At 44.4% G+C, this 27,597-nt stretch overlaps 1 protein-coding gene across 2 annotated transcripts; it reads right to left on the bottom strand.

The window, feature by feature from the left end:
- On the bottom strand, nucleotides 1-27,597 carry LOC105054242 (endoribonuclease Dicer homolog 1). Of its 2 annotated transcripts, none has more exons than XM_010935723.4 (19): nucleotides 26,333-27,597; nucleotides 26,106-26,219; nucleotides 22,876-23,086; nucleotides 22,333-22,727; nucleotides 22,020-22,242; nucleotides 20,459-20,631; nucleotides 20,231-20,353; nucleotides 19,909-20,069; nucleotides 19,571-19,804; nucleotides 19,318-19,468; nucleotides 19,035-19,217; nucleotides 4,038-4,199; nucleotides 3,858-3,953; nucleotides 3,139-3,767; nucleotides 2,690-2,790; nucleotides 2,417-2,616; nucleotides 1,415-2,332; nucleotides 1,111-1,275; nucleotides 1-681 (listed from the first exon to the last, which is right to left on the bottom strand). In XM_010935723.4, exons 1-19 carry the CDS (start codon nucleotides 27,329-27,331, stop codon nucleotides 115-117), a joined length of 5,805 nt encoding a protein of 1,934 aa, XP_010934025.2. In that variant the 5' UTR covers nucleotides 27,332-27,597; the 3' UTR covers nucleotides 1-114. The 2 variants fall into 2 exon arrangements, with proteins under 2 accessions (XP_010934025.2, XP_073101938.1); XM_073245837.1 differs by having other exon boundaries at nucleotides 22,876-23,045; nucleotides 26,333-26,570.

Genomic DNA, 27,597 nt, shown 5'->3' on the forward strand with positions numbered 1-27,597 from the left:
TGAAGAAATGAACCATGACATATTAACCTTAAATAAATATCAAGGCATGTTCATACAACTCAGCACTGTATAAAAATCCACCAGGAATGGCACTTAAATAAACAATAAATGCATTTATTTACTATCAGGATAACACCGGTTGAGAAGCTCAAGGAGGAGAACAGCAGCAGAGTCCTTTGCCTTCTTCACGCTTGGCATAGGCTCCCCAATGCACTCATCAGTCCAGCCACGATCTGACGTATTTACACGGACTGCATAGACAAATCTTTTGGCATGAGCAGGGCCACCTTCATAAACGCATCGATATTGGGGCATTGGCCACTGCCTTCTTAAGCAGATGTCATTAAGGGTTTGCCTCGTGAAGATCTGAACACCATTCTTCTTTTCTCCATTTTTCTCTGTATCCTTCTTTGATGCATTCTCCTTTTCCTTTTCCTTTTCCTTCAAGATCACAAGCGCATTTCTTGCAGCCAATTTTTGTGCCATCTTCTTTTGTGGGTTCTGAGCTACTCCCATCTGAACCCCATCGATGAAGACTTCAACTGTAGCTATGTTGCCTGTACGTGTGGCTTTGTACTCTAAGCCCTCTGCCTGTTGTTGACAACGCTCTTGGAGTTCCCTCACTGGATGCATTGGGAGAGTTTCTGGGGTGACCATTGGATGTAGCAATGGCTGGAAGACCTGGAAAATGGATGATAAAAAAAGACAATTAAATTGCAGGTGAAAAGGATGGAAAAAAGAATCTTTCTAGAACGTTTTTCTCTTGAATATCATTCAAAAAAGTTTCGGATTTTCCGGTATTCTACTAATTAGTAACCCAAGGTTCCGGACATTTAATAAATGAGAGAGAGACCCACCAGGGCAAAAATGTTATGGATGAAATATATGGGATGGAGACCAAGGCTTTTTTTTTTCTTTTTCATTTTTTTGGAGAGAAAAAAAAAAAAAGAACATTGGTATCTGACACAGTCCAACCATTCATCACTCATCTTCTGCACACAGGCATGCATGCAGATGCATACGCATATACTTACATAGTTACATGTGCACACATACACAAACACATAAGTATTTTTTTTTTTAAAAAAAAAAAGAGGAATAAAGAATTACCCCCCAGACTATGGAAGTGTCGAGCCCATTGTCAAGAAAAATAGCACCTGCAATAGATTCAACAATGTCTCCAAGAACCTTGGGAGCCTTGCAGTCTCCAAGGCCAAATGAGTTGAAGCCTGGTTTTGACAGTTCATCGTGAACATCCTTCACGAAGTCCCGTATCTATAAAAAATTAAAATGTTATTCTGAGGCCAAGAACTATGGGGTGGAATATTCAAGCAATTTCATGAATTAATGCCTTTGTACGTCTGCATTAGCCAAAAACTATCAACAGAAAAAAGGGAAAGAAAAATAGACAAACCTGTGCCTCTAGGGCACTTGATCCATGACGAAGATGCACATGCAGCTTGTGCTTGACAGCAACACGAGCAAAGTTCTCATTATTCACAGCAGCAGCTCGCAAGTCGGTCAGGCGTCCAGGAGGCAAGTCGGTGTACGTGAAGAACAGGTGCCTTGTGATCAGATGATCCAACACAGCATCTCCAACAAATTCAAGTCGCTGATAACAAGAAACACCAGATGAAGGCCTCGAAGCATGTGTAATGGCTTCCACCAGCAGGCCTCTATCTTTAAACTGAATATTCAATGCAGCTTCTAATGCATCAAAGTCAACACTCCTCATTATGCTTTCTGGTATGTTGTGTGGCTTGGGACATGGAAGCTCTTGAGGGTCAAACTCCACCTGAATCCCAATCCATCTCATTAGGTGGTTTGCGGCATTCTTCCCACCTTCAACATAATACACCCCAATCAACGCTTCAACAACATCTGCTAGGGTTTTGCTAGAGAGAACCCTATAGCAGCTGGAATCACCCTCAATCTCACCATCCTCCCGTATGTTCTCTTCATAATCATCATCATAGAAATCCTTTTGTCGCTCAGTCTCTGCAGCAGGACATTCCTCACCAAATATGGAGGATTCTGATTCCTTTGTATCTTCATCAAAGACTGGAAGAACTCCAGGAGCAGCCCATCTGGATGGAGCAAAGCGATCGGCTTGGATATAGAACTGAAGTCGTTTATTTAGTGCATATTGGTATAGCACCATGTTACTCACCATCTGTTGCCTCATTCTGGTAAGCTGACCCTCATGCTTTTGAGGATATTTAAGGAAAAGAAATCTACTAACAACCCATTTCAGGTATGCATCACCCAACAGCTCTGCTCTTTCATAGCAGAAGGTCTCCTGACACGAGGCAGCAGTCAAAGCTTCCAATATCTGTGAGAAGATTGAATACTATGTCAAGTAAAATGGCAGCGATATTATTTCCAGGAACAAATGGCATGGGCAAAAATAGAGTACCCTGGCAGCAGGAACAGGATAATTGATCATATCCTTGAGCTGAACAGCAAGCAGCATGCTCTCCACCCTTCTCATTATTGAAGGCAACCTCTGAGCACCACGAACAAGGGTTCCAGGAAGTGGATGAACAAGGCAGAGTTCAGGAGGCAAAAATACATAGTATGTTTTGTCCAGATTCTCTTCAGATTCACCTTCCCGTGCTACAAAAACAGAGTTATCATGGGCACTAATAATATCTAAAGGTGAAAGAAAAGAAGCAAAACAATAGTATACCTTCAGAATGTTCAAATCTAGGGGAAAGGAGATTCTTGCAATATGAAACACCACGTCCTCGTATAAGAGGTTGTTTCTTGTGAATCAACTCGACTCCATACCTATTAAGTGCCAAAAGATGAGCAGAAATGGACAAAAAAAATACACCCCATTGTTGTGCATGACAAATGAAAAGCACTTCCTTCTGCTCAAAGAAACAGCAAGCTACCGTCAACAAAAAATATGATGGAAGTGGTTAGACAAAGCCCTCATATTTCACATTAGACAGTAGCTAACTGATTCCTCAAAAGAAAGAAAAGCCTTTCATTACTTCAAGCACAACAATTCAGGTGTATTCTTAGATGTCCATTTCTGCCACGGACATGATTAGAAAGCCACAATATAGTAGTGAGAAAATAAAGCTTTGAAAAGATTGTTTTTGCAACCAAAAATGAAATATTTAGTCTTACTTCTGCCTGTAGTAATCAGCATATGAGCTGTACTCTAAAGGTCCTAGATAGCCCTCTTTCCTTGGGAATGAATTCTCTGCATTCATATCATACTGCACAGAATCAACATAGAATCTTTTTCCTGAGTGTGCAGCAGTTACGATCTTCCCAACAAGATCTTTAATGTCAATACAAGAATCTGCCATAACCAATTTCCCTTGGCTCCAATAAACACCATCCATGCACACGATGGTATCTCGATGAGGAACCAATCCAGAAGCTTTCACAACATCAAATTGCGCCACAGCCCCTCTAATTCCATATGTAGGGTGGGCTTTCTGACCAAAAGCCATGCCATGACGTAATTTTCCAAATCCATACTCCCTTCGGTCCCCACCAAGTGTTCGTTCATTAGTACCAAGATATACATCTGGCCTTGCCCTCTGAAGAGGATTTTTCCATGCGTCAGTATCTACTATCTTCTCAACCAGATCCCAGTCAATCTTTTTAACAGGATCAAGAAACTCCTCAGCCACCACAGGGACAAAGAGATATGCTTTTGCAGGATCCCATGGAGTAGTTGAGGGATCAACATCAACATCAAGCACAATACTCATAAGTCTGACATGAAAGCTCTTCACTAAAACCAGCTGCATGAACACAAGAATTAACGGTTCAATCAGAAACAAATCCCAAGGTTATAACATAAGCTCTCCTGCATAGCTGAACAAATAATCAACCTGAGTTTCTGTAATCCTTATGGGTCCCTGGAAGACGAGAGATGCCTTTGTTATCATTGTTCTAGCAACAAAGAGATCCATCGTCGTCGATAAAACCTATAAATCAAATTAAAAATGTGAGAGATGTAAGATACAATTTTAAGTGCATCTACATAAGCTAGAACAGTGATTGAACCATGCCTCTGCATCCAGCTCACTGCCAAAAAGTACTGCAAAGTCTGAAACTTGTGTTAGGAATGGGTCCTTCGAAGTCCCAACATTAACACATTTAACAGCATACATATACAAGTGAAACATTTCAGAGTTTTGGCAGCCATCTCTCCCAGACAAAATCCATTCCCCCTATGTCAATAAATAAGCTCAAAAAGTTAAGAAGATTGCTCAATAGCCAAAAGATACATATATTAATTAACAACTGAGGGTTAAAAAGATAAAATAAGGCAAGTGTGCAGTAAAGGAGAAATGGTCCATTATAGTACATGATATGATGGTGGTCTGGCCATTGCATTAGCTGGCATCTCAACCAAACTATAAAAAGTGTGCAGCATGTACAACTAATATACATAGATACAGCATATATGTGCACCTAAAAGCCCAATAACCTCCTTATAGCTCATCTTGAATCATATGCAGAGTGTTTTCTAAGGATAAGCAATTAGTCTATGACAATGTTTAACATTAACAGATTGTATGTCGCATGACAAACAACATAATTGGAGAATAACAAAAATGATCGATACTACAATGACAGAATTACTAGCTCCTATTAGCACATCATGAAATATCACAATGGGCTTACACCATGGATCAGCAAACTATCTTTTTATGCTGATCACAGATGAACTCATTGCTATTTTTAAGATGAACCATGGTGTTCATTATTTGCCAATGATATAGAGTTGACTGATGTGGGGAAAAAAGATTAGATGCATAGACAGATTTATGGAGGAAAAAGCAAGACAAAAAAAACCTGTATGTTTGTGTGCGTGTGTGCACACATCTGTGGGTGTGATTTTGCTAAAATAAAAATAAAGATGAGACTAGAGTCAAGACTAGCAGACAAAAGTGACGATGAAGTGATACATTTTATCATCTAGGATTATTACAAAACAACAGATAGAGAGAGAGAGAGAGAGAGAGAGAGAGATGGAAACACACATCAATTACAGCTGATTGGTTGAAGTGGTGAGGTGCCTAGGGGATATTATGCGATTTAGACAAACCTTGACAACTTATCAAAAAAATAATAGAACAACTATAATGCATGCAATGTTATATGTAGCAGGACATTCGGAAACAAAGAGGATCAAAGAAAACAAGTTGGATGTAGTGGAAATAAGAACAACTGAGATGAATGTGCAATAAAAATAGTAAATACAAAGAGAGAAGTTACAATGGCAAAGAAGCCATGTGAACTGCACTAATTAAGGACAAAGTTGATGGTGAATTGATTATGATAGCATAGGAATGTATAATGAAAAGCCAAGGAAGGTCCAATAAAATTGGCACTTTAGTCATTCTTGAGGAAGTAGGAAAAGGAGGGGAACACCTAATGTAGGTACTCCAACAGTTAAGGCATCTATTCAAACCAAAAGGTGTCACATATGTGGTAGCGTACCCACTCAAACAGCTACCTATCCTGAAAGCAAGAAAGCTGTAGCCTGTAGACGCCTAGACAAGACTAGTTAAGCATGCACCTAGGCAACCACCTTTGGCAATCCTAGAGTAGATGGCTTGTATATTGCTAACTGCTAAGAAACGTCAACTCTCAAGTAAACTGAACTAAGCTGTAATCCAGATCAGTTAGTCAACTACATGAATCCTTTTCCAACATTCTGCCTGATTTATGGCCATACTTTCTAATAGATATTGAGATATCGAGCCCTTACTACTTCAACCCAAATAATTTTTCGTCTATCTCTATCCCTCTTTCCTTCTATATGTATCAAATCACTCTATCCTTTAGCCTACGTTGTACATGTCCAAACCATCTAAATCACCCTTCTCTCTACCTATGCTTTTTATGAATGACTTCATTTTCTACTCTATCATTTCTCATATTGCAACAAATTCAACTCAGCATTTTCATTCTTACTACACTCATCTTGTGCACATATTGGTTTCTAACTGCCCAGCATTCTACATCACAGAGCAAAACTGGTCATACGGCTATCTTATAAATTTTTTTCTTCAACTTGACAGATATCCTACGATCACATAATATCCTACTTGCACTTCTCCATTTCATCCAACATGTTTTAATCCTATGGATAACACCTCTTTGATATCTCATTCTTAGAAATAATCAATCCCAAACACCAAAAATGATCAATCATCCTCTAACTTCACTCCATTTTTATTTCTAATTTGCCTAAATCTACATTCCATGTATTCCATCTTGGTCCTACTTAATGCAAAACCCTTAAATTCTAGAGCACTTCTCCGTAATTCCAACTTATGATTAATCCAACCTTGGTTTTATCCACTAAAACCAAGAAATTCTATACCGGCCCGAATCGGCCGATACACCCCGTATGGAGCCGGACCGGCGGGGAACCAAGTCGGTTCCGATGTCCAAAATGGTTCTCAGAGGGAGGGAGAAGAAAGAGAGGAAGAATAAGAGGGGAGGGAAGGAGAGGAAGAGAGAGCCTCCGACGGCGAGGAAGAGAGAGCCTCCGACCGCCGTCGGAGGCGATCCGACGTCATGCCAAGGTCTGTACGCACGGGGGAAGGAGATAGAGTGGGAGATCCTTGCCAGGCCTCCAAAGGCCGTCGGAGGCCTCCGAACGGACAAGCGTGAGCCCATGTCGAGGGGCCTGAGGGCGACCGAGCTGGAGGAGAGCCTTCACCCCCTTCTTCGTTTTCAAAACAGGGGTTCGCCTCTGTTTTGAATTTTTTTTGGATTTTAACGCATGAAGTCGGCAACTAGCAATTTCGCAAATTTTTTTTTTTTTTAATTTCAGTATCTTAATTTTTTTAAAAAAATGGGTACCGTTAAAAATCAAGAATAAAAATAGAAACAAGGGCGAACCCCTATTTCGTATCCGCCGTCCTCTGCAGCCCTCGACGGCCCTCCGCTCCCTCCACGCTGCCTTGGCGGCCATCGAAGAGCTCGCGATAGCGTCGCCACCCATCCGAAGGCCTCTGAGAGCCTCCAGTGAGCTGGTGAGGTCTCCCACTCTCTCTCCTTCCCTCCCTCCAAGCGTACCGACACTCAATAAGATCCCAGATGGCCTCCGGCTCCTCTCCCTCCCCCTTTCTCTCCCTTTCCATCTCTTCCTCTCTTTCTTCCCCCTCTCTTCCTCTCTTTCTTCTCTCTCTCCCTTCTCTGCCCTATCGATTCGCACCAGTCCGATCCAGTACAGACTCATACCAAGCCATACCACTGGCCAACCAGCACAGGCATCGGTACCGAGTCCACAAACCTTGACTAAAACTATATCATTAACAAATAGCATGCTCTAAAAAATATCATTCTGAATATGCCTAGTAAGCTCATCCATAACTCATGCAAAAAGATAAAAATTTAGAACGAATCCTTGACATAAACTATTATGAATGGAAACTTGCTAGTATCACCATCAATAATTCTCATACTAGTAACCGCTCTATTTTATATCCTTAATCGTATAACAATATCTAATAAACACTACTTATTTTTCGAACATCCACCACAAAGACTTCTATAAGGAATTTTCATATACCTTTTCTAAATCAATAAAAACCAAACTAAGATCTTGTCTCTTTTCTCTATATTTCTCCATAAATCTCTGAAGAAGAAAAACAGCTTCCATAATCAACCTTTCTAGCATAAAACCAAATTGGTTCCTAATACTTTCGTGTCATACCTCAATCTATGCTCCATCACCCTTTCACAAGATTTCATAATATAGCTCATGAATTTGATACCACGATAGTTAGAACAATTTCGAATAGCAATATTATTCTTATAAATTGATAAACTAACTTCATTTATTAGATATTTTCTTAGTCCTTAAAATCTTATTAAATGAATTAGTCAACCAAATTACTCCCACATCACTTAGAGCACCTTTAAACCTCAATAAAAATTCTGGTAGGTCTAACCACTTTTCCCCTTTTCATCATTTTCATAGCCCCCTTTTACCTCAAATACTCTAATTCAACTTGTATACTTAACATTTTCATCCTCAAAGGAACTACCAAGGCATCATAGATCTTCCACATAACTTCTGTTGGTGCAGAATTCCGCCGAAGCCGGAGAAGCTGGAGTCGAGATGACCGCGGCCGTCGCCGGGACCTGCAAGGAAAGTCTAAACCGGAGTTGGGGGTGCTCCGGCAAGACCCTCCGACGCTCAAGTCAGTACTATGCTTCAACAGAAATGGAGTGCTCGAGAAAAAATTTTAACAGAGTTTTAAGATAGAGTTCATAGCTTAGAGAAGAACGTATCTGGGGATCCCCTTTTTATAGACGGAGAGCGTAACCGATTGACAGCGACGTCTGTAACCGCCTGGTAGTGGGCTATTCTGAGCCGCGCGGAGTTTGTTAATGGAGAGTAGTGGCGTCAGGGGTCGTTCAGGGCCACGTGGAGTTTGTTAAGGAGAGTGGAGTGATGTCCGTTGTCGTGATTTGCCAGAGAGTGGTAGAGCCCGGAGAGTAGAGTGGTGTCCGCCGTTGCGACTTGCCAAAGTCGTGGAGCCACGTGGAATCCGTTGCGGAGAGTGGAGTAGGGTAGTGGCCATTGTCGTGACTTGCCAGAGAGTTCGGACCTGTCGGCTGAAGCTCGGCTGGGATATCTGATGGAGCAGAGTGGCTCTCTGTCCCGTCGATCTGGAAGAAGCTCGGATATTTTCGAGGCTGCTGACGAGTCTACCGTTGTCGGATGCCTCAGGCGCTGGCGCTACAAGCGGGAGTCATCTGCTGTAGAAGCTCGGATGGAGACTTTCTGTTGGTGAAGTCCGGTAGGGGTTCGATTGCTAGAGAAGTCCGTCTGGGATTCATCTGATGTGGAAGCTCGTCTGAAGGTTATCCGCCGGAGAAGTCCGGTTTCATGAAGGATCTGGCGGAAGGTCGGCCGATAGTGAAATTTTGAAGGTGTTGTAGAAAGTTGACCGATAGAAGAGTCCGAAAGGTATTGTGAAAGTTCGTCCGTCGGAGGAGTCTGGAGGACACTGTGGAAGGCTGAAAGGGGATCGCTTATTGTAGAAGCTCGGTCGAAGATCGGTTGTCGTGGGAGCTCAGAGTAGCGACCTGACCGGTGGATCCTGTCCCCTTGTAGAAGCTCGTCTGGGATCCGGCCATGAAGAAGCTCAACTGAAGTCTACCTGTAATAAAAGTTCGAAAGAAATTTGTTAACAGTAGAGGCTCGAACGGAATTCGCTTACAACAGATATCCGGGGTAGACCGCCCGCGGTAGAAGTTTGGAGCAAACTGCCTGCGGTAAAAGTTCGGAGCAGACTGCCTGCGGTAGAAGCTCGTAGGCTGCTTGTGGTAGAAGTTCGTCCGGAATCCAACTCCCGTAGGACCCCGGATAAAATCCGGAAGGCAGTCGACCGCCGTGAAAACTTGGATGGAACCTGACTACTGCAGAAGCCCTGTTGTTGGAGAAGCTCGGACGTCGACGGAGCCCGAAAGGAGTCCGGAGTAAAGTCGATCGTGGCTGGGAGAAGTCCGGAAGAGATTCGGAGAATAGTTGATTACTGTAGAAGATCGGCTAATAGTGAAGCCCGGAGAGCCTTTGGGGCGGCCCGGTAGGTGGGTGGAGAAGCTCATTGTCGGAGAAGTCCGGACGGATATTATGGAAGCTCGGACGGTCGAGGGGGTTCAGAGAGACGCCACACAAGGTCGAAAGCCGAAAAAGTCCTAGAAGGGTTGGTCTTTTACAAACTTCGACCGGAGGATATTTTATACCCAACACCAGTCCCCTACTACTCCCGAGTTCGGATTCCGAATGGAGTACAGAGAAATTCTCACGGCCGAAGTTGCTCCCCTCGATTTCCGCACTCGGTGGTTGCAAGATATTTTGGCGCTTGGCGTGCTGATGCCGGAGTCTTTTCAAATCAAAGCGATCCGAAAAGATTTTTTCAAAATTTTCGCTGGGACGTGGCTCTAGGTACGGCGCAATAATGATTTTGTCAGCTGCCAGCCATTTTCAGCAGCCTGTCATAGTGAGTGGGACACGCGGCAAGTGTAGGTTGGCCAAAGGAGATCCACGATCATAACCACTCCGGACCCTGTTGTCTATTTAAACATGTCCTCCTCCTTCAGGGGTTTCACTTTGCCTGAGAGAGTCCCTCGGTCCCCTCTTCTTCCCCGAGAGCTCCAGCCTCTTTTAGCATCCTTCTCGGCCTTAGGCATCCTCCGGATCTTCCATCGTCCTTACCGTCTTCCTGCACTCCCCAGGCCAACCTAGGTTAGTTTCGGAACTTCTTGCCGTTTTTCTATTCTTTCTTCTTCGTATTCCGTTCGTTTAGCTTCCTCGAGAGCTTGTTTGCTGTTTTTTCCAATTTTTTTTTTCGAGATTTCTTGTGGCTTCCATTTGATTCAAAATATCTTCCGATATCTCCTCCTCTAGTGGTTCTAGGAGTTCGTCAGCCCTAGTTTCTCAAAGTGCTTGTAGCGTAGACGAACCCATGGTTAGAACCGAACCTCGTCTGGTCTTTGCACCGGACACCATCCCCAGCTCCTTGACTCCGGATGAACTCTTACTGATAAGAATTCAGTATGGAGTTCCTCCGGAGTACGAGCTGGAGCTTCCCGGACCAACTGACCGAGCTAGCGCCCCTCCTCCCGGCCGCTTCTGTCTGTACCAGGAGGCCTTCCGTGCCGGACTTCAGCTTCCACTTCCGTCTTTTGTCGTCGCTCTCTTTCGTTTTCTGAATATTTCTCTAGTCTCAATAGCGCCGAACTCCTTTAGGTTTTTGATAGGATTTCTTTCTCTTTGTAGTTTAGCTGAAGTTCGGCCGACTTTCTTTGTTTAGGAACTTCTACACCTTCAAGCGTCATCCCTCGGCAAAGGACTGGTGGTACTTCTCTCCCCAGTTCGGTAGAAAGGGGTTGCTGAAAGGCGCCTCCTCTTCTATCCACAACTGGAAGGAGAGGTTCTTCTATGTCCGATGCCCGACCTTGGAGCTAGGATTACCCCTTGGGGCTCTCTGAAGGATTCCATCCGCCGGGCCTCTAGTCTGGAAAGGAACAACCTCGAAGCCTCCAAAAAGCTCGAGGCCTATCAAGCCCCCCTCCTTTCCGAACTTCTGAAGGAACAACTCTTGTTCAACGTCGGCCTGAGTCCTCTTAACCCTGCCGGTACGGCCATTATCTCTCTCCTTTTTTCTTTTTCTTTTTTTTTCTCTTTTTTTTTCTTCTTCTTTTTCTTTTTTTTTTTGCTTCCTCTTTTTCTTATTCCATCTCTAAGCCGTGTTGATCTTCTTGCATTGCAGACATGGATGCAGGCATGGCTCGGAGGTTAGCCCAGGGCCTCAAGACCCACAAGAGAAAAGGCGCCTCGGCTCCGAGGTCGGCGAAGAAAGCCAGAACAGAAGGGACAAGCTCGGTCCAGTGCCTGCTCAGGTGGTCGTTGCCGTCGACGTCCCTTCCGACGCCGAGCTCGAAGCCCCCCGAGCCCTTTCGATGAGTCCTCCGGCCGTGGATCCCGCTCCAGAGGCTCGTCCCGAGGGGGCACCCGAGGGCGCGAGGAGGAGAAAGAAGACTCTGGCCTGCAAGAGCCGCAACCGCAAGGCTGCCGTCGAGGAGGCAGGCGGATCCGAGGAAGATCTAGGGGAAAATCCCTTCCATAATAGGGATTTAATAAAGGAATTGATCGACGGGTGCATCCTGCCCGAGATCATCTGCAAGATCGTCCACGCCGACCCTGAGCAGCGGGCCTGGGACTCTCTGGGGTCCTTCTTCGAGGTAGATCAATTCATTCCTTCTTCTTGTCTCTTTACTCTGCTTACCTTTCGGCTTTTATATTGACTCCCTGGCCGCTCTTGCAGGTGGGACACCAGCTCATCGCCAACATCGAGGCAATGAACGATGCCATGAAGGAGGCCGCCCAGATGAAGGAAGGTCACCTGGCTGGGGCCGCCCGCCTCGAGGAGAAGATCGCCGAGGTCCTAAGCCTCCAGGAAGCGCTGGAAAAGGAGGGACAAACCTCGTCCGATCTGAGGACCGCCTTGGAGAAGGAGAGAAAGAAGGCTGAGGCCGAGATCTCCGAACTGAAGGCGCAGGCTTCCGAGTTGAAGGCGCAGGCTTCCGAGTTGAAGGCGCAGGTTTTTGAGATGAAAGCGTGGATCCCGTCCCTGATCTCGAAGGCAGAGGCCCGAGCAGTGGAGGAGTTCAAGGCCTCCTCCGAGATGGAGGATCTACAGGTTTAGTTCGGCCAAGACGCCTTCATTAAGGGTTTCGAACTCTGCCAAGAGAAGGTGGCTGGAAGGTTTCCCGAACTGGATCTTGGTTTCCTGGATGAGACGTCCGACGATGAAGCCGGACCATCCGAAGCCGCTGCCGGTCCTCCTCCAGTCGGGACCTCGTCGATCGCTGCGGCCGCCGCTGCCGATCTTCCGAGGACGCTGAGCCCCTCCACTTCTGTCCCAAAGGTCCGAAACCTTTAGCTTTGTATTTTTCCTTTGTGGTGACTCTTTTCTTTTTCGTTCTCTTGTACTTGAAAATCATTTAATCAATGAAATCAGATTCTTCTTTACAGAGGGTCCCCTTTTTTTTTCTGAATTCTTTTCCTTCTCTTTTGTCTTCTTGTACTAATTTGAGTTGTGGCGCCTTTGCCTCCCAACGACAGTGCTCTGCCGAAGCTCTTCCCCTGCCACAAGGGATTCCTCTGAAGTCGATGATCCGAGACCTCAGAAGGAAGTTCGTCAGTTGACGAAGAAGTCCGAAAAGCTGGAAGATGACTTCACCGGCTGAGGAAGAGCCATTCGGAAGTCACTGCAGAGGCTACTCGCTTTCAGAACCTCCATAGGAAGGGTCTCATGGAATATACCTGGAGGAAGGCCGACTTCGTGACGGAGCTTGAGGAACTCCGGAAACGTGCCAACGACCGATCTTGGACTCAGACTTCCAAGATCAGCTCCCTTGAAGTCGAGCTGGCGGCCGCACGGGAGAAGATCGGCCAGCTGGAAGGAAGCTCGTCCTGGCTCACAGTCCAAGCCGACCGCGATCGAGACTGGTCAAAGAAATTCTCCGACCTTCAGAAGCAGCTGCAGGACGCAGAGGCGAACTACAATGCCTACCGAGTCGGCTGGAGCGGGCAAGTAGAGGCTATCGAAGGAAGCTCCAGACGGTGACCGACGAAGTTGCCCGCCTTCGGAGGCAGTTGTCCGAAAGAGTCCAGCTTGCCTCTGCACAAGGTTCCGACGAGCTCTGCTCCTTGAGGGAACCATGACAGAACTGTCTGCGGTCCTTGGCGGAAGGAGGCCGAACTGCAGCGGCTGAAGATTCAGCTTGTCCACGAGCAGCAGGCGGTCAAAGACGCCGAGGCGGAGTCCGAGGTCTTGAGGAAGAGGCTTCGGGAGTCGGAGGGCGAGAGCCGACGGTTCCACCAGATGTACCGGGATATGCTGCTAAGAAATATGAACTAGAGGAAGAAGTTGAAAACTTAAGGCAATCCCTAATAAGGACCGAAACCGAGAGCTCGAAGTCGGAAGAAGCTGGGCTTCCTTAGAGCTCCTTTCTTTTTTTTTTTTGTTTCTCTTTTTTGGCCTTCAAGGCTTTGTAATGTACACTTCACTAATGAAATAAAACGAAAATTTTTCATTACCTTGTCCATTCTTGTATTAAATTATTGTTTACCGAACTCCTTTTGTCTTCCGTCTTGTTTGCGTCGACGTTGTTTGAAGGTTTTCGGTCGTTGCCGTGTTGATTTGCTTTTTTTGTTCGCGACCGTAGTTCTTTCCGAGGCCGTTTGAGTTTGACGCTTCCTCCCGGTGCTCGAGCTTGGAGATCCGAACTTCTCGTTACTTTGAGGAAGTCGATATCTTCTCGGCCTGTGTCGAGTGCTCTTTTAGTGACTGAGGGTTTTTTGATAGGAGTATCCCTCCTCGTTGAGGCGAGGTCCCTTGTGTCTTTGACATAGTTTGTTTTGCATTTATCGCTGGTGTAGTTCGTCGCTTTTCTTTTTCATCTTCCCCTATCTCTTTTTTTTTGTGTTCGAGTGAGGGTTTTTCCTCTGCTCTTAACGAGGTCGTGAGAGTGTAAAGGAGCCGTTGAGGAGGATTTCCTCCTCGTCCGATCTTGATCAACCGGATTTTTATTTGTGTCAAGACGAGGTTCTCCTCTTGTTCCCAATACAATCAAATTCAACTCATGTTAGGACGAGGTTCTCCTGTTCCTAACAAGGCTGTGGGGGCACATAAGGGCCGTTGTAAGAACCTCTCTCCCCATCTGGTCTTAAATAATCGGGCCTTCAACTTTGCTCATGTTAGGACGAGGTTCTCCTCCTGTTCCCGACAAGGCTGTAGGGGCACATAAGGGCCGTTGTAAGGGCATCTTCCCCCATCCGGACTTAAATAACCGGGCCTTCAACTTTGCTCATGTTAGGACGAGGTTCTCCTCTTATTCCTAACAAGGCTGTGGGGGCACATAAGGGCCGTTGTAAGGACCTCTCTCCCCGTCCGGTCTTAAATAACCGGGCCTTCGACTTTGCTCATGTTAGGACGAGGTTCTCCTCCTGTTCCTAACAAAGCTGTGGGGGCACATAAAGGCCATTGTAAAGGCCTCTCCCCCCATCCGGTCTTAAATAACCAGACCTTTGACTCTACTCATGTTAGGACGAAGTTCTCCTCCTGTTCCTAATATGCTTAATTTCGATTGTCGAAAGGAACTGCTCCCTGTCGTTATGAGCTAAAGCCAAAAAGAAGATATACAAATATGAAAAAACTTTTATTTGAGGCAAAGTTATTGGTAGTACATTCGTAGATTTTTCGAATCTCATGGTCGTGGAAGGTCTGCCCCCCGTCGGGGTCCTTCAGAGATGGAGTTGATGATCCCAATTGGAGGCTGATCTTCAGGTTGGTCCTCCCTCCTTGGCGGCTCCGGTTGTGGCAGGGCCCTTGATCGATCTTCCCTACCCTCAGGTCGGCGTCGGATGAATCTGTCGAGCCGACCTCGCCTGATGAACTCCTCGATCTCATCTCGGAGCTAAATGCACTCCTCCGTGTCGTGGTCATGATCACGGTGGTAGAGGCAGAACTTGTTAGGGTTGCACTTCTCGGGGTGTGTACGCATCCTTTCCGGCCTCGATAGCTGCTCCCTGATCTCCATCAGCACTTGGGTTTTCGATGCGTTGAGAGGAATATAGCTGTGAAATCTTCCTGGGGGAGAGCCCCACCGAACTCTGCAGTCCGAGCTTCTCTGCCTACGGACTCGAGGAGTCTGGACACGCTTGTCCGGAGGGAGTTCGAGAATGTGGCCGAGCTTCACTCAGCCCTTTTTCAACTACGGGCTTGCCGGAACCTCCCGCCTGCCGCTCCTTCGCAGTCTCCTTGTCCTTCATCTTGAAGGCTTCTTCTGCGCGGGCATATCCTTCGGCCCGAGCCAGCAAATCGACGAAGTCCCTGGGATACTTCTTTTCCAAGAAAAATAGGAAATCATTCTTTTGAAGGCCGCCCTTCAGGGCGGCCATCGCAATCGATTGGTCTAAGTTCCGGACCTCCAACGCGGCGACGTTGAAACGGTTGATGTAAGCTCGAATGGATTCTTCCTCCTTTTGCTTGATGTTAATGAGGGACTCCGAACCTCTCCGGAGACACCGGCTGCTGACGAAATGAGCAACGAACTGATGGCTCATCTGGTCAAAGGAGAAGATAGTACCCGACTTCAGTGCTGAGTACCAGTTTCTCGCTGCTCCCTTCAAGGTTGACGGAAAAGCTCGGCATAGGATGGCGTCTGGCACGCCATGGAGCAGCATCATTGTCCGAAAAGCCTCCAGGTGGTCGACCGGATCCGAAGTCCCGTCGTAGCTCTCGAATTGGGGGAGCTTGAAGTTTGGCGGGATCGGTTCCTGCATGATCATTTGAGAGAAAAAAGGATCAGTACAGATATCCTCACCATAAGCAGGGAGAGCGTGACGGAGCTCTTCGATCCGCCGGTTCATCTCCTGGAGTCTTCGATCCAGGAGGTCCTCTCGACTGCGGGTCTCGAGGATCTTCTGATGGAACGGTGGTAGGGGCTCTCCGGGAGTGGAATCGTGGTCGGATGGTAAGCTCTCCACCTTCTGCTTCCCTTTCCCGAGGAAGACAGGGCAACTTGCCCAAGTGGCCCGCCCGATTGCCGGATTCTGGAACTCCGACGATGCTCTTTCCAGCCGCACTGATGCCTGCGGCTGTCGTGGCTGCTGCTGCATGACCTGCACTGCTTCGGTGAGGCCTCTGACCTACTGAACCAGCAGGTCGAACTGCTCAATGCCGACTGTCGTTGCCGGAGGAAGAGCTTGGGAAGCTGAAGACGAGGCCGGATCTTGCGGAGCTCACTGAGATCTGGCCGCGGAGACCGTGGATCGCCTGGTAGATGCCTTTCGGGGAGGCATCAGGTGGAGATCTGAAGGGAGAAGGAGAAGAGGGTGCCAGAGAAGATGACCGGAGTCAGTCCCGTTGAGCACTCCTTTAAGAACAAGGATACTGCGAAGACACAACCCTTCCTCTAACGCCAATTCTATTGGTGCAGAATTCCGCCGAAGCCGAAGAAGCTGGAGTCGGGATGACCGCGACCGCCACCGGGACCTGCAAGGGAAGTCTAAACCGGAGTTGGAGGTGCTCCGGCAAGACCCTCCGACGCTCAAGTCAGTACTCTGCTTCAACAGAAATGGAGTGCTCGAGGAAAAATTTTAGCAGAGTTTTGAGGTAAAGTTCAGAGCTTAAAGAAGAACGTATCTGGGGATCCCCTTTTTATAGACGGAGAGCGTAACCGATTGACAGCGACGTTTGTAACCGCCTGGTAGTGGACTGTTCTGAGCCGCGCGGAGTTTGTTACGAAGAGTAGTGGCGTCAGGGGTCGTTTAGGGCCACGTGGAGTTTGTTAAGGAGAGTGGAGTGGTGTCCGTTGTCGCAACTTGCCAGAGAGTGGTAGAGCCCGGAGAGTGGAGTGGTGTCCTTCGTCGTGACTTGCCAAAGAGTGGTGGAGTCACGTGAAATCCGTTGCGGAGAGTGGAGTAGGGTAGTGGCCATTATCGTGACTTGCTAGAGAGTTCGGACCTGTCGGCTGAAGCTCGACTGGGATATCTGATGGAGCGGAGTGGCTCTCTGTCCCGTCGATCTGAGAGAAGCTCGAATATTTTCGAGGCTGCTGACGAGTCTACCGTTGTCGGATGTCTCAGGCGCTGGTGCTACAGACGGGAGTCATCTGCTGTAGAAGCTCGGATGGAGACTTTCTGTTGGTGCAATCCGGTAGGGGTTCGATTGCTAGAGAAGTCCGTCTGGGATTCGCCTGATGTAGAAGCTCGTCTGAAGGTTATCCGCCGGAGAAATCCGGTTTCATGAAGGATCTGGCGGAAGGTCGGCCGATAGTGAAATTTTGAAGGTGTTGTAGAAGGTTGACCGATAGAAGAGTCCAAAAGACATTGTGAAAGTTCGTCCGTCGGAGGAGTCTAAAGGACACTGTGGAAGGCTGAAAGGGGACCGCTTATTGTAGAAGCTCGATCGAAGATCGGTTGTCGTGGGAGCTCGGAGTAACGACCTGCCGGTGGATCCTGTCCCCTTGTAGAAGCTCGTCTGGGATCCGGCCACGAAGAAGCTCGGCTGAAGTCTACCTGTAATAGAAGTTCGAAAGAAATTTGTTTACAGTAGAGGCTCGAACGGAATTCGCTTACAACAGATATCCGGGGTAGACTGCCTGCGGTAGAAGTTCGGAGCAGACTGCTTGTGGTAGAAATTCGTCCGGGATCCGGCTCCCGTAGGAGCCTGGATAAAATCCAAAAGGCAGTCGACCGCTGTGAAAACTTGGATGGAACCTGGCTACTACAGAAGCCCTGTTGTTGGGGAAGCTCGGACGTCGACGGAGCCCGAAAGGAGTCCGGAGTAAAGTCGATCGTGACTGGCAGAAGTCCGAAAGAGATTCGAAGAATAGTTGATTGCTGTAGAAGATCGGCTGATAATGAAGCCCGGAGAGCCTTTGGGGCGGCCCGGTAGGTGGTGGAGAAGCTCATTGTCGGAGAAGTCCGGACAATATTATGGAAGCTCAGACGGTCGAGGGGGTTCAGAGAGACGCCACATAAGGTCGGAAGCCGAAAAAGTCCTGGAAGGGTCGGTCTTTTACAAACTTCGACCGGGGGGTATTTTATACCCAACAACTTCCATTGAATAACTTATCAAAATAACTTCTCCACCTCTGTTTGATCTCATCCTCAGCCAAAAAGTTTTGGTGGTTTTTCTCCATTCCACATTAATAGTAAATTTATGCAATATAAAAGGTTGGCATTATCAAATCTAAGAGAAGATGGTTGTGATAAATGCTTTCCACAAATAATGCTGATTACTTCTGCATAGAAGGTTTAAATTGATTAAATAAGCAAAAGAAACATGTGTCCATTCTTCAACCTATCAGTAAAATAAACTCCTTCAAACTCTATTGTAATTTCTAAAATAGGCCCATTGTAATCCCACATGTCCATGGAACAAAGTTCCACGTTGAAACAATGGGTGAGAATGGATTTGTATTCTATTCAACACTGATCCTAATTTTTAATTATTCTTAATATGGACCTTAAAATGCTAGTCTTGGTAGACCTTCTACCCAATTAGATACTTGCTTGTTCAAGCACCTCTAAGTCAAGACTAACCCATCCTAATTAGACCTTGAAAGTGCATTTCTCAATGCCAAAAGGCACCAATCAGAAAAATGCCCCTTGTTGTCAAACATTATCCTTTCCACACAATTTGCTCTTGAAAATAAACAAATTAAAAAAAAAAAAGGTGTACCGCATTCTTATAACAAAAATATTGGTCATATATGGCCTTATAGAAAATGTCATGGAAACATATTTTTCTGCTCAATATTTGGAAATATCTGTCCACAACGGTACTTAATCAAAGTAATTTCTACTAAACAAATATTTCTTTGTATAAATCTATTGGTCTGATAAACAAATAATCCTCCTAAAGTAATGATTTAGATGATACTTCATGGCTAATATCTGCCAGAGCCACAACAGTTACCATGAAAAAGCATTATAAATTGGAAAAGGAACTCACCCTGAGAATGTCTGCTACACCTTCAGGATAGAACTCTCTATGTCGTGCTGTTCCAGGAAGAGGATCTCCCTCGTCATTCTGCTCAACTTTTTCACTTTCATCCCCACTTCCTTTGTCCGGCAAAAGCATGTCGGTGAAGGCCCCCATCTCATGTAATTTCTTACAAGCAGCCAAACAAACAGCCTGCACAATAGAAAATGATGACAGTTCATATCTTTATATGAATATAACCTATATATATTATAACACAACCATATATTAAATAAATTACACCAAGCAAGACCTGTTGTGCAAGGCGCATGGAACTGCAAATGGGACCTTCAAGCTTTTCAAATGGAGCATTGCAAGGAAGCTGAAGCTTGCAGGAATACTCAGTCGAGCCACCTGGCCTCTCATGCCGTTCCATGATAAACTCCGGACGAAGTATTGAATATCTAATTTAAGAAAATGCAAGAGGTTTGATAATTAAAAAAGCTATAACTCTAAATATATTGAAGAAAATCTAAATCAGTGGATCCTACAGAAACAATTAGAACCTGTCGCTTGGTAGTTGAGAACAATAAAAATGGATGAGTCCAACAGCAGAATTCAAGCTCACAACAGCACCAGTTGATTCCACCTGGTACATGGAACCGGTTGATGTATCGGCTGTAGCTAACCTTGGAGTACCCTTAAGATGACTGAGATCAGTTCGTTCTATGGCTTCTTTTCTCAATGTTTCTTCACTATTGCGAGCATTCCTCAAAAATGTTTCATGTGACACATTCCCCCTGGCGTAAAGTTAATAAAGGTTCAGAAAATCTGCCCTAACCTAATCTCAAGGTGCGTATAAGAAAAAAGTCATTGTATCTTTGATTTAATCCATGTTATGCACCTCTCAAGCATCAATATGTAGTCAGATCCAGGCTTCCTTGCACGACCTCTAGACTGGATATAGGCCAAAACAGTTTTTGCAAGGTCAAAGCGAATGACAACATTGCACTGCCGAATATCAAGTCCTTCCTCAGCAACACTTGTAGCTACTAATAAAGTGACCTGCAAATCAGATACATAACCATATCAACTCATATCCAGCTTCTAAGAAAGAATGTTCTGCATCAACTAAATTTTAGGTGTTTTATTTTGCACTTTTTTTTGTTTTTTTTTTTGGGGGTGGGGAGGGGGGATTAAGATAAAATACTGGAAGACAAGCATACTCGGCCATCGCGAAATTTCGCAATTGTGTCCTGCATTTGGCATGAGCGCATTTCCTGGTTATTGTTGTGTCCAATCAAGCTTGCGCACTTGATAAAACTGAGAGATGGAAGCTCCGAGAACACCTGTATATGTGCAGTAAATTATATCAAAAAAGTCAGGCAATATCTCAGTTTTCTATTTTTTCCCTTTGTAAAGATTCTATAAATGCATGGAAAATAAATATTGACCTTGGGAAGAACCAATGCAGCAACAACTCGCTCCACAAAAATGATCGCACGGAAATCCTCTGTGTGTTGGTACTTCAGAAGTATTTTAATCAATGCCTGCACTTTAGGAGTAACTTTCCCATCTGCGACAGCAGCTCCTATTATAACATCTACATGCTCGCCACCAGAGACAGCTGTGCAACAGATAGTATATCATAATACGAACAAAGTCAGATTTTTAATCATTGTAAACCATAAGTATTTCAAAAGAAAGAAAATTGAACCTGTCCCAACTCTGATGGAAGAATATGAAATAAAAGTTAACAAGTAATACTATTTAAGCAAAATATGACAATGGAACTTACAAACAATCAAATCTGATTTACTGAATTTTCATACCAAACCTAACTAAAAGGAGCTCCGGAAAAAGAAAAAAAAAATGCATCCAAGACCCAAAACTATGTCCGGTAGCTATATTACAGATTCTTTTTTCCCCCAATTTGTGTTTCAACCAGATGTCGGCAATTATAATCTGTTATGTGTCACAAAGCATAGAGAACCTGGTATAAAATGTAAACATCAGCAAGGAGTAAAAGTACGCAGAACATTATACTTTACAACGAGATCTTCCATGACCCTCTTACAAGTAAAAGTGGATGGTAGTGATAAACCAAGTGCTCATCACAAAACTGATAGACCAACCATGATGCGCATAATCAATCCACATTGCTCATCATAAATATGGCAGATGAGTTATCCTTCAGTGATTTGGAATAAAACAGGTAAACTGGAGCAGATTGGTGGAAAGAAGGGGCTGTTAACAACGTAAACTGACCATCATGCAACTCATATGCTGTAGAACTGCTTTACAAATCCACAAGATGGTGAGGAAGGATGTTACAAAAGATCAAATGACTGTAACCAACAAGCTTGGCAGTAATGCATAGTTCAAAGACAAAGGCAACTCAAAATCAGATAAAGGCTCTGCAGAATGAAATGTATGAGGTCAGATCAGATTGTGGCATCCTACTGAACAGGCAAAGAATATTTTACTTGCAAAGTAAATCCTACAGCTTGGTCCACTTCTGCCAACAATTACACAGGTTGGTTGATGATGGATGGTGGAATCTTAAAAAGCTCTCCAGTACGCTCTGCAGACTGTACAGGCAGTCAATTTATCAAGAATGATCAGTGGTGCTGAATTGCACACAGAAGTTTTGGATTTGATAAAAGACTCAAGGTGAAGTTTGAACACAGAATCTGATACCATAAATTTTTGGAGTTAATGTTGGAGTTAACACAATATTTGTCTGATGGAAGCAACAACAATATATTATACACTTTCAATTAGAATAAAGCACATCCTCGAAACAGACACATACAATGCATGGCAATACCATGGATGTATGAGCAGTAAACTAAACGTTTCTATAATATTTTTTCTGCAACAAGTCACAAGATCAAGAGCCACCATTAAAAAATTAACTTTTCTAACTGAATAGAAAAAATCAGCAGAGTTAAATCCAAGGAATTAGGCAAACTGTATGCCTTAAACTTTATATAAGCATATGGCAGTACTGACCATGACTGTTTGGCAACTCTCCCTCCTCAATCTCATCTGTGCTTTGAGCATCATTATTATGCGCATCTGCACTTTTTGTATCACTGTCGGTGGCAGCTCCCTCAGTCAACTGGCATAGCAATAAAGCAACAACCTTCTTAAGATATGATTCTTGAAACTTGACATCAAGCTGGTAGTTTGCCCTTTCATCATTCTGCAAGGCCGTCAAAAAGGAAAGGGCAACCTGGGAAAAGAAGGAAAACCAGCTGCTAAACATGATTGCATTAAAATTATATGCAAGCACAAGTAGTAGGTTATTTTGCAAATAAAATACCTTATATGCACACCACTGTCCCAGTTCACCTAAAGCATAATTTATAGCCCTCAACTTCTGAATTAAATTGGCAGCACCATCACTCTCTGTTCTTTCCGAAACACCATAGACTAGGCGCAATTCTTCTTTTGATCCAGCATCCCTGGCTCCCATAAACTGCCACTTGCTTCTCCGAGAACTGGAATGTGCAGCTTCTTCAACTGCAACTTCCATCTGTTTTATTTGTTCATGAAGGGACCACAAGGTAGCTGCTTTATCATATTGCACCACTATTTCCAAGGGCATTGGGACATGCTTCTCCAGCTCCCTTCGATCTTTTACTGTACAGACGATGGAATCTAATTTGCTTTCAAGATTCCGAATCTTGATAGCACAGTCCTCCTGACTAGAAACACCTGCATGGAAAAATTAGTGACATTTCAAAAAGGTCAGACGTAATGGGATATATAGAGATGCAATGACAGATAGGAAGAAATACTTGACAATGAAGAAGATAAACAGAGAAAATTGAAATATAAAAAACAAACCAGAAAAAGATCATACCCTTTAAGTTGACAGGAGAAGCTGTCATACCGAAGACAGATGGCCTTTTATCCTTCAGAGTAGTATGATAGAATTCTGACATAACTAAAGAATATGGGTGTTTCTTTACAGCATGATGGCACTCATCCAAAATTAGAAGATGAATAGCTTCCATCTTAATTATGCTGTGCCTGAGAATGTTCAACAAAATTTGAGCTGTCATAACCAGTACCTGCAATGGAAGTACTCAATTTTAATATAACATGAAGATTCTGGTGCTAACAGTATGGTCTATTTGACATCAGAATTTTAAATTATTTAATTATTTTTATGGCACTTAAATGAAGATGTAAAAACAAAGTCACTTGCCTCATTATAGTCCGCATTGCACATTAAATACCAATTATGAACAATTTCAGTAAAAGGCATTCAAACATTGCATGTGCAAGCTCAACAAAGGAATGGCAGGAAAAAAAATATGGAAACATTTGGAGGTTTTACAAACTATAACCGAAGAAACAATGGAAGGAAATGAAATCCCATATCTCCAATGAAATAATGTATTTGCTACTCAACAAACAATATGCAAGATATATACAGATCATGCAATTGACATTTTGAATCTTTCATATCTTTTCTTTTCTCGGATTACAAACATGTATCCACAGCTGAAAATGCACTTAAGTATAAACAATTGACATCAGCCTATATGAAATTGTTGTGCAGTCCCATGTAAGCCTCACATATAAATGATATGCACATTCAGCTGCATTATTTATGCATTAAATGATCACAAGCTGCTTACATCTAAATATAAAACTGTTCACAGTTTCCATCATTACATGTGGACAATCACTGATGGCTGATCTAGATATAAAATCTCACAAACCCTTTCCAACTCGTAGGTGTGCATGGTACGATAGCTGCCCTCCGATGTGTGTGTATCAAAGTGTAATTGATACTGATCTGAAATAACATGACTTTCCATCGTGAAGAATACATTAGCTCAAAGCGAACCCCCTGCCTCCCCACACGCCAGCAACCCCCACAGAAAAGGAAAAAAAAAAGTCCTATTTTGTTTGCGAAAACCTAAACACCAAAGCAGAACAATTAAGAGGCATCAATTAAAAGGATCTTTGGTGTCTATCACTTAAAAGGATCCCACTTGAACAGTCTCAAGTAAAAATGATTTCCTTCTGGCTTGGCAGCTATTAAGAGATTATCAGAATCCTCAGCATGAAACCAGTTGATTTCCTTTGAATTTCTGGACACAAGGCATTTTATACCATTACAACATATATTGTGACGTGACCTGCATAATGACTAATATATTTACAATCCTTTTTTCCAAAGTTTTTAGGTGCTTCATTTTTTGCACTTTTTTATCTAAAAAAAAACCTTTAATTGACTTTGAAATCCATCTATATTAAGAAGGCTCCATCAAAGAGCAGTTTTGCAAGTTCACCACCTTGAATGTCAACCAATTTGGAGACAGACTATTCCAAGTTTGTGCTACCATTATGTCAAACATCTGTGCAGTATGCGACCCTATACCCTTTTTTCAGGGTTAGATGTTGCAAGAGTTTGACCATGAGAAGGTAAAAATCCAAATCTTGGAAGAAATAGCTGATGTATTTGTATTAATATTTTTAGTGCTATTGGATGCAATTTTAGTGAAAACAGAAATGAACATGAACAAGAGACACTAAGAAGTGATAGGCTTTATTATCTTGAATCTATTACACAAAATAATGGATAGATATATGAGAATATATTTAATAAAATTAGATCTTGTTGGATGAAACAAAGAGGTGTTTCTAGAGTATCATGTGATCTATGCACATTTGGTGCTTTAACGAAAATTTTACAAAATAACAATAAAGCTACCAATGTTGTATGGCCCCAAATGTAGGGCAATAAAGACAGTCCAAGAGATCAGCATGCACTGATTTGGTTTCTGCTGGTCTATAATCTGATACCACTACCTAGCAGCCAATAAATTTAAAGGTTTTGAGCTAGATAATAATATCTCAATGATAATTAGGGATAAAGGAAGCTGGAATGGTAGAATTAAAACTTGTGCACTAGACTTTTCTTTTCATCCTTCCTTATTCAGACCTAATAATGACTATACACCTTTTCTATTTTATTATTGGTCCAAAGTAGCTAAACTCTGGTTCAAGTAACCTATTAAGATAAGACAAAAGATAAACCCATGTCAACTTGAGAAACCTCTCTCTCTCTCCAATTTCTGTTCATCTCTCTCTCATTTGTCTCTTGAGATTGTAATCAGAGTAACACTAGCTAGGAGGCTGGCCAAAACTAGGGGACTAGCCCACCCTAGAGAACAACTTATTTTCTCTTATCAAACAAGAGAAAAGGCAGGAGAAATAAGAGAGCAAAGAAACGGATAAGAGATCAAGAATGCCTTCCGGATATTCTTGAGAGATAGAAACAGTCTCCCATCATTTTGGATCTTTGAGAAGTTTTCATCCTCTTATTATTTATTCTCTCACAAGTACTCCCTACATCACCTATGCATGAATTTGTGCTGATTGATGGTATGCTTCCCACTACTTCACTCTCAGCTCACAAAAGCCATCAGCAAGCACATGACACTACAGAAGGACCACAAAAGTACATTTCCTCTACATACCAAGTGTTGAAATCATATCCTACCATGAGATGATCAAACCAGGAAGTTAAGATTCTACACTGTACCCATATGGGTGAAGGGCTAGCATAATACAAAGCCTCTGAGGTACCATCTCAAGTACCAGCTGGCACCAGCATGGAGAAATAGGCAACAGTGCCACAAGATATAAAGTGTATATAGGCAAAAAAAAAAAAAACTCTCTCTAATTACTTTACAAAGAAAAGTCCTTGAATGATAATTTTTTTTATAAAAAATCAACCAATTACTCCGTGACTGAGAAATCAAATATCGTAACATTAAGCAGAAAGTTGTGTTGAGATCAAAGTTCCCCACAGACACGATGATTTGCAGTCTAAAATATTAAGCAGGTAACGGAAAAGAGCAGTATGGCAACAGAAGTACAGGATAGTCCCTATTCCATGGTTTATCAAATCGTTCTATTGAAAAACTTCATGGTAGCATCTGGAAACTGCCCAAAGCTCAGGTGTTAGTGAATGGTTAAATGGATTTCATGCAGAATAACAAAATTTTATCTAAAAGACAGCAACTACTTTTTTTAACAGAACAACATTGTAGACAAAGATGACAGCCTTGCCTGTTTGGATTCAAATTCACGCTGCCACCTCCGAGCATCCCAGAAATCTTGGCCCATCTCACCACAATAATGCCCAACTCTATACCTGGTCCTCTCTCGAATAACTTCTGCTTGCTGTAATGACAATCTTAATTAGCATCAGCATCATCTCAAAAACTAAAGCTCAAAATCCTTTATGACATTTTCCTTACTTCCAAAACAAATGAAAAAGGTTAGTCTTTCATCACCTGGTAAACAAGGGGAACCTTTGGCACCAAGAAAATTGCCAGCATTTTTTTGTTCTCTTTGAGCATCTCGGTGTAGACGCTTTTGATGAGGAGTACTGCGATCAGCGTCTTCCCTGCCCCGGTTTCCAGAAAAGCTATCGTGTTCTTCCTTTTGGCCTGCTCCAGGACATCAAGCTGGTACTGCCTTGCCAGCTCCTCTGCGGGCTTCTCCTTGTTATCTTCCTGTCTCTTCTCAGGGCTCCGCTTCGCCTCCTCCAAGCCATCCTGCTTGGCCTTCTTCGCCTCTCTGTTCGACTCCGCCTCCCATGGCCCCACCCGGAACACCACTTTCCCCGATTTGTCCCTCTCCCAATACCCTCTGCTCTCCCTCTCCCTCCAATCCCTATCTCTGTTATCCCTCCTTTCAGAGCCATCCCGCTCCCTCTTCCTACTCCAGTCCCCCTCTCTCCTCCTCCGATCACCATCCTCCCAATCACGAGGCCGCCGCCGACACACCGGATCCCTGTACCGCCCCCTCTCCACCATCCGATCGCCAAAACGGGCTCTCTTGCCGTGCCTCCAGTCGCCATTCACCACACCTCCATCTCTCTTCGGTGCCACGCCATCCACACCCTTCTTCTCCTCCCCCGCTCCGACTCGCTCCTCACTCCTACCGCTCTTGGACCCGTTCTCCACCGGTGCCGGCACCCCCCCTCCGCCTTCGGCGGTAACTGAGTCCTCCTTCTGGCCCATTTTCGTCTCGGCAGGCGACGGAGCACTCGGATCGCCATTAACGCTCTCGAGAATCCGATCTATCTCTCCAAGGAAACCATCCTCGCTTCCCATCTGATCGAAGGATGGCAGCATCGAAGGGTCGAAATCGGAGAAGTCGATGCCGGCGAGGCTGTCGTCCTCGCAGGCATCGAACCAGTAGGATGCCGGATCGCCGCCGCCGCCGCCGCCGTTGGCCAGGGCGTTCCCAGCGCCCGCCGGCCCGGGCAATGTGGGCTCGCCCCCCATCTTCACTCCCTCAGCACCACAACCACCACCAATAGCACTAGAATTTTATGATCCAACCACTTCAAGACAAGAGAGAGAGGGGGGGAGTGAGAGGCGGTGATATACCGTACAAATCACGCAAATGAGAGAGAGCAGGGGATGCTTTTGTTCTGTTGAGAGATTCGGCGGTGTATCAGCGCTACTCTCTCTCTCTTTCTCTATCTCTTCTTTATATTCCTTTGTTCTCTTTGACTCTTCGGTGTTCGGACAGGACGCGGCGCGGTCGG

Source organism: Elaeis guineensis, chromosome 11 (assembly GCF_000442705.2).
Source record: "Elaeis guineensis isolate ETL-2024a chromosome 11, EG11, whole genome shotgun sequence".
Taxonomy (NCBI): domain Eukaryota; kingdom Viridiplantae; phylum Streptophyta; class Magnoliopsida; order Arecales; family Arecaceae; genus Elaeis; species Elaeis guineensis.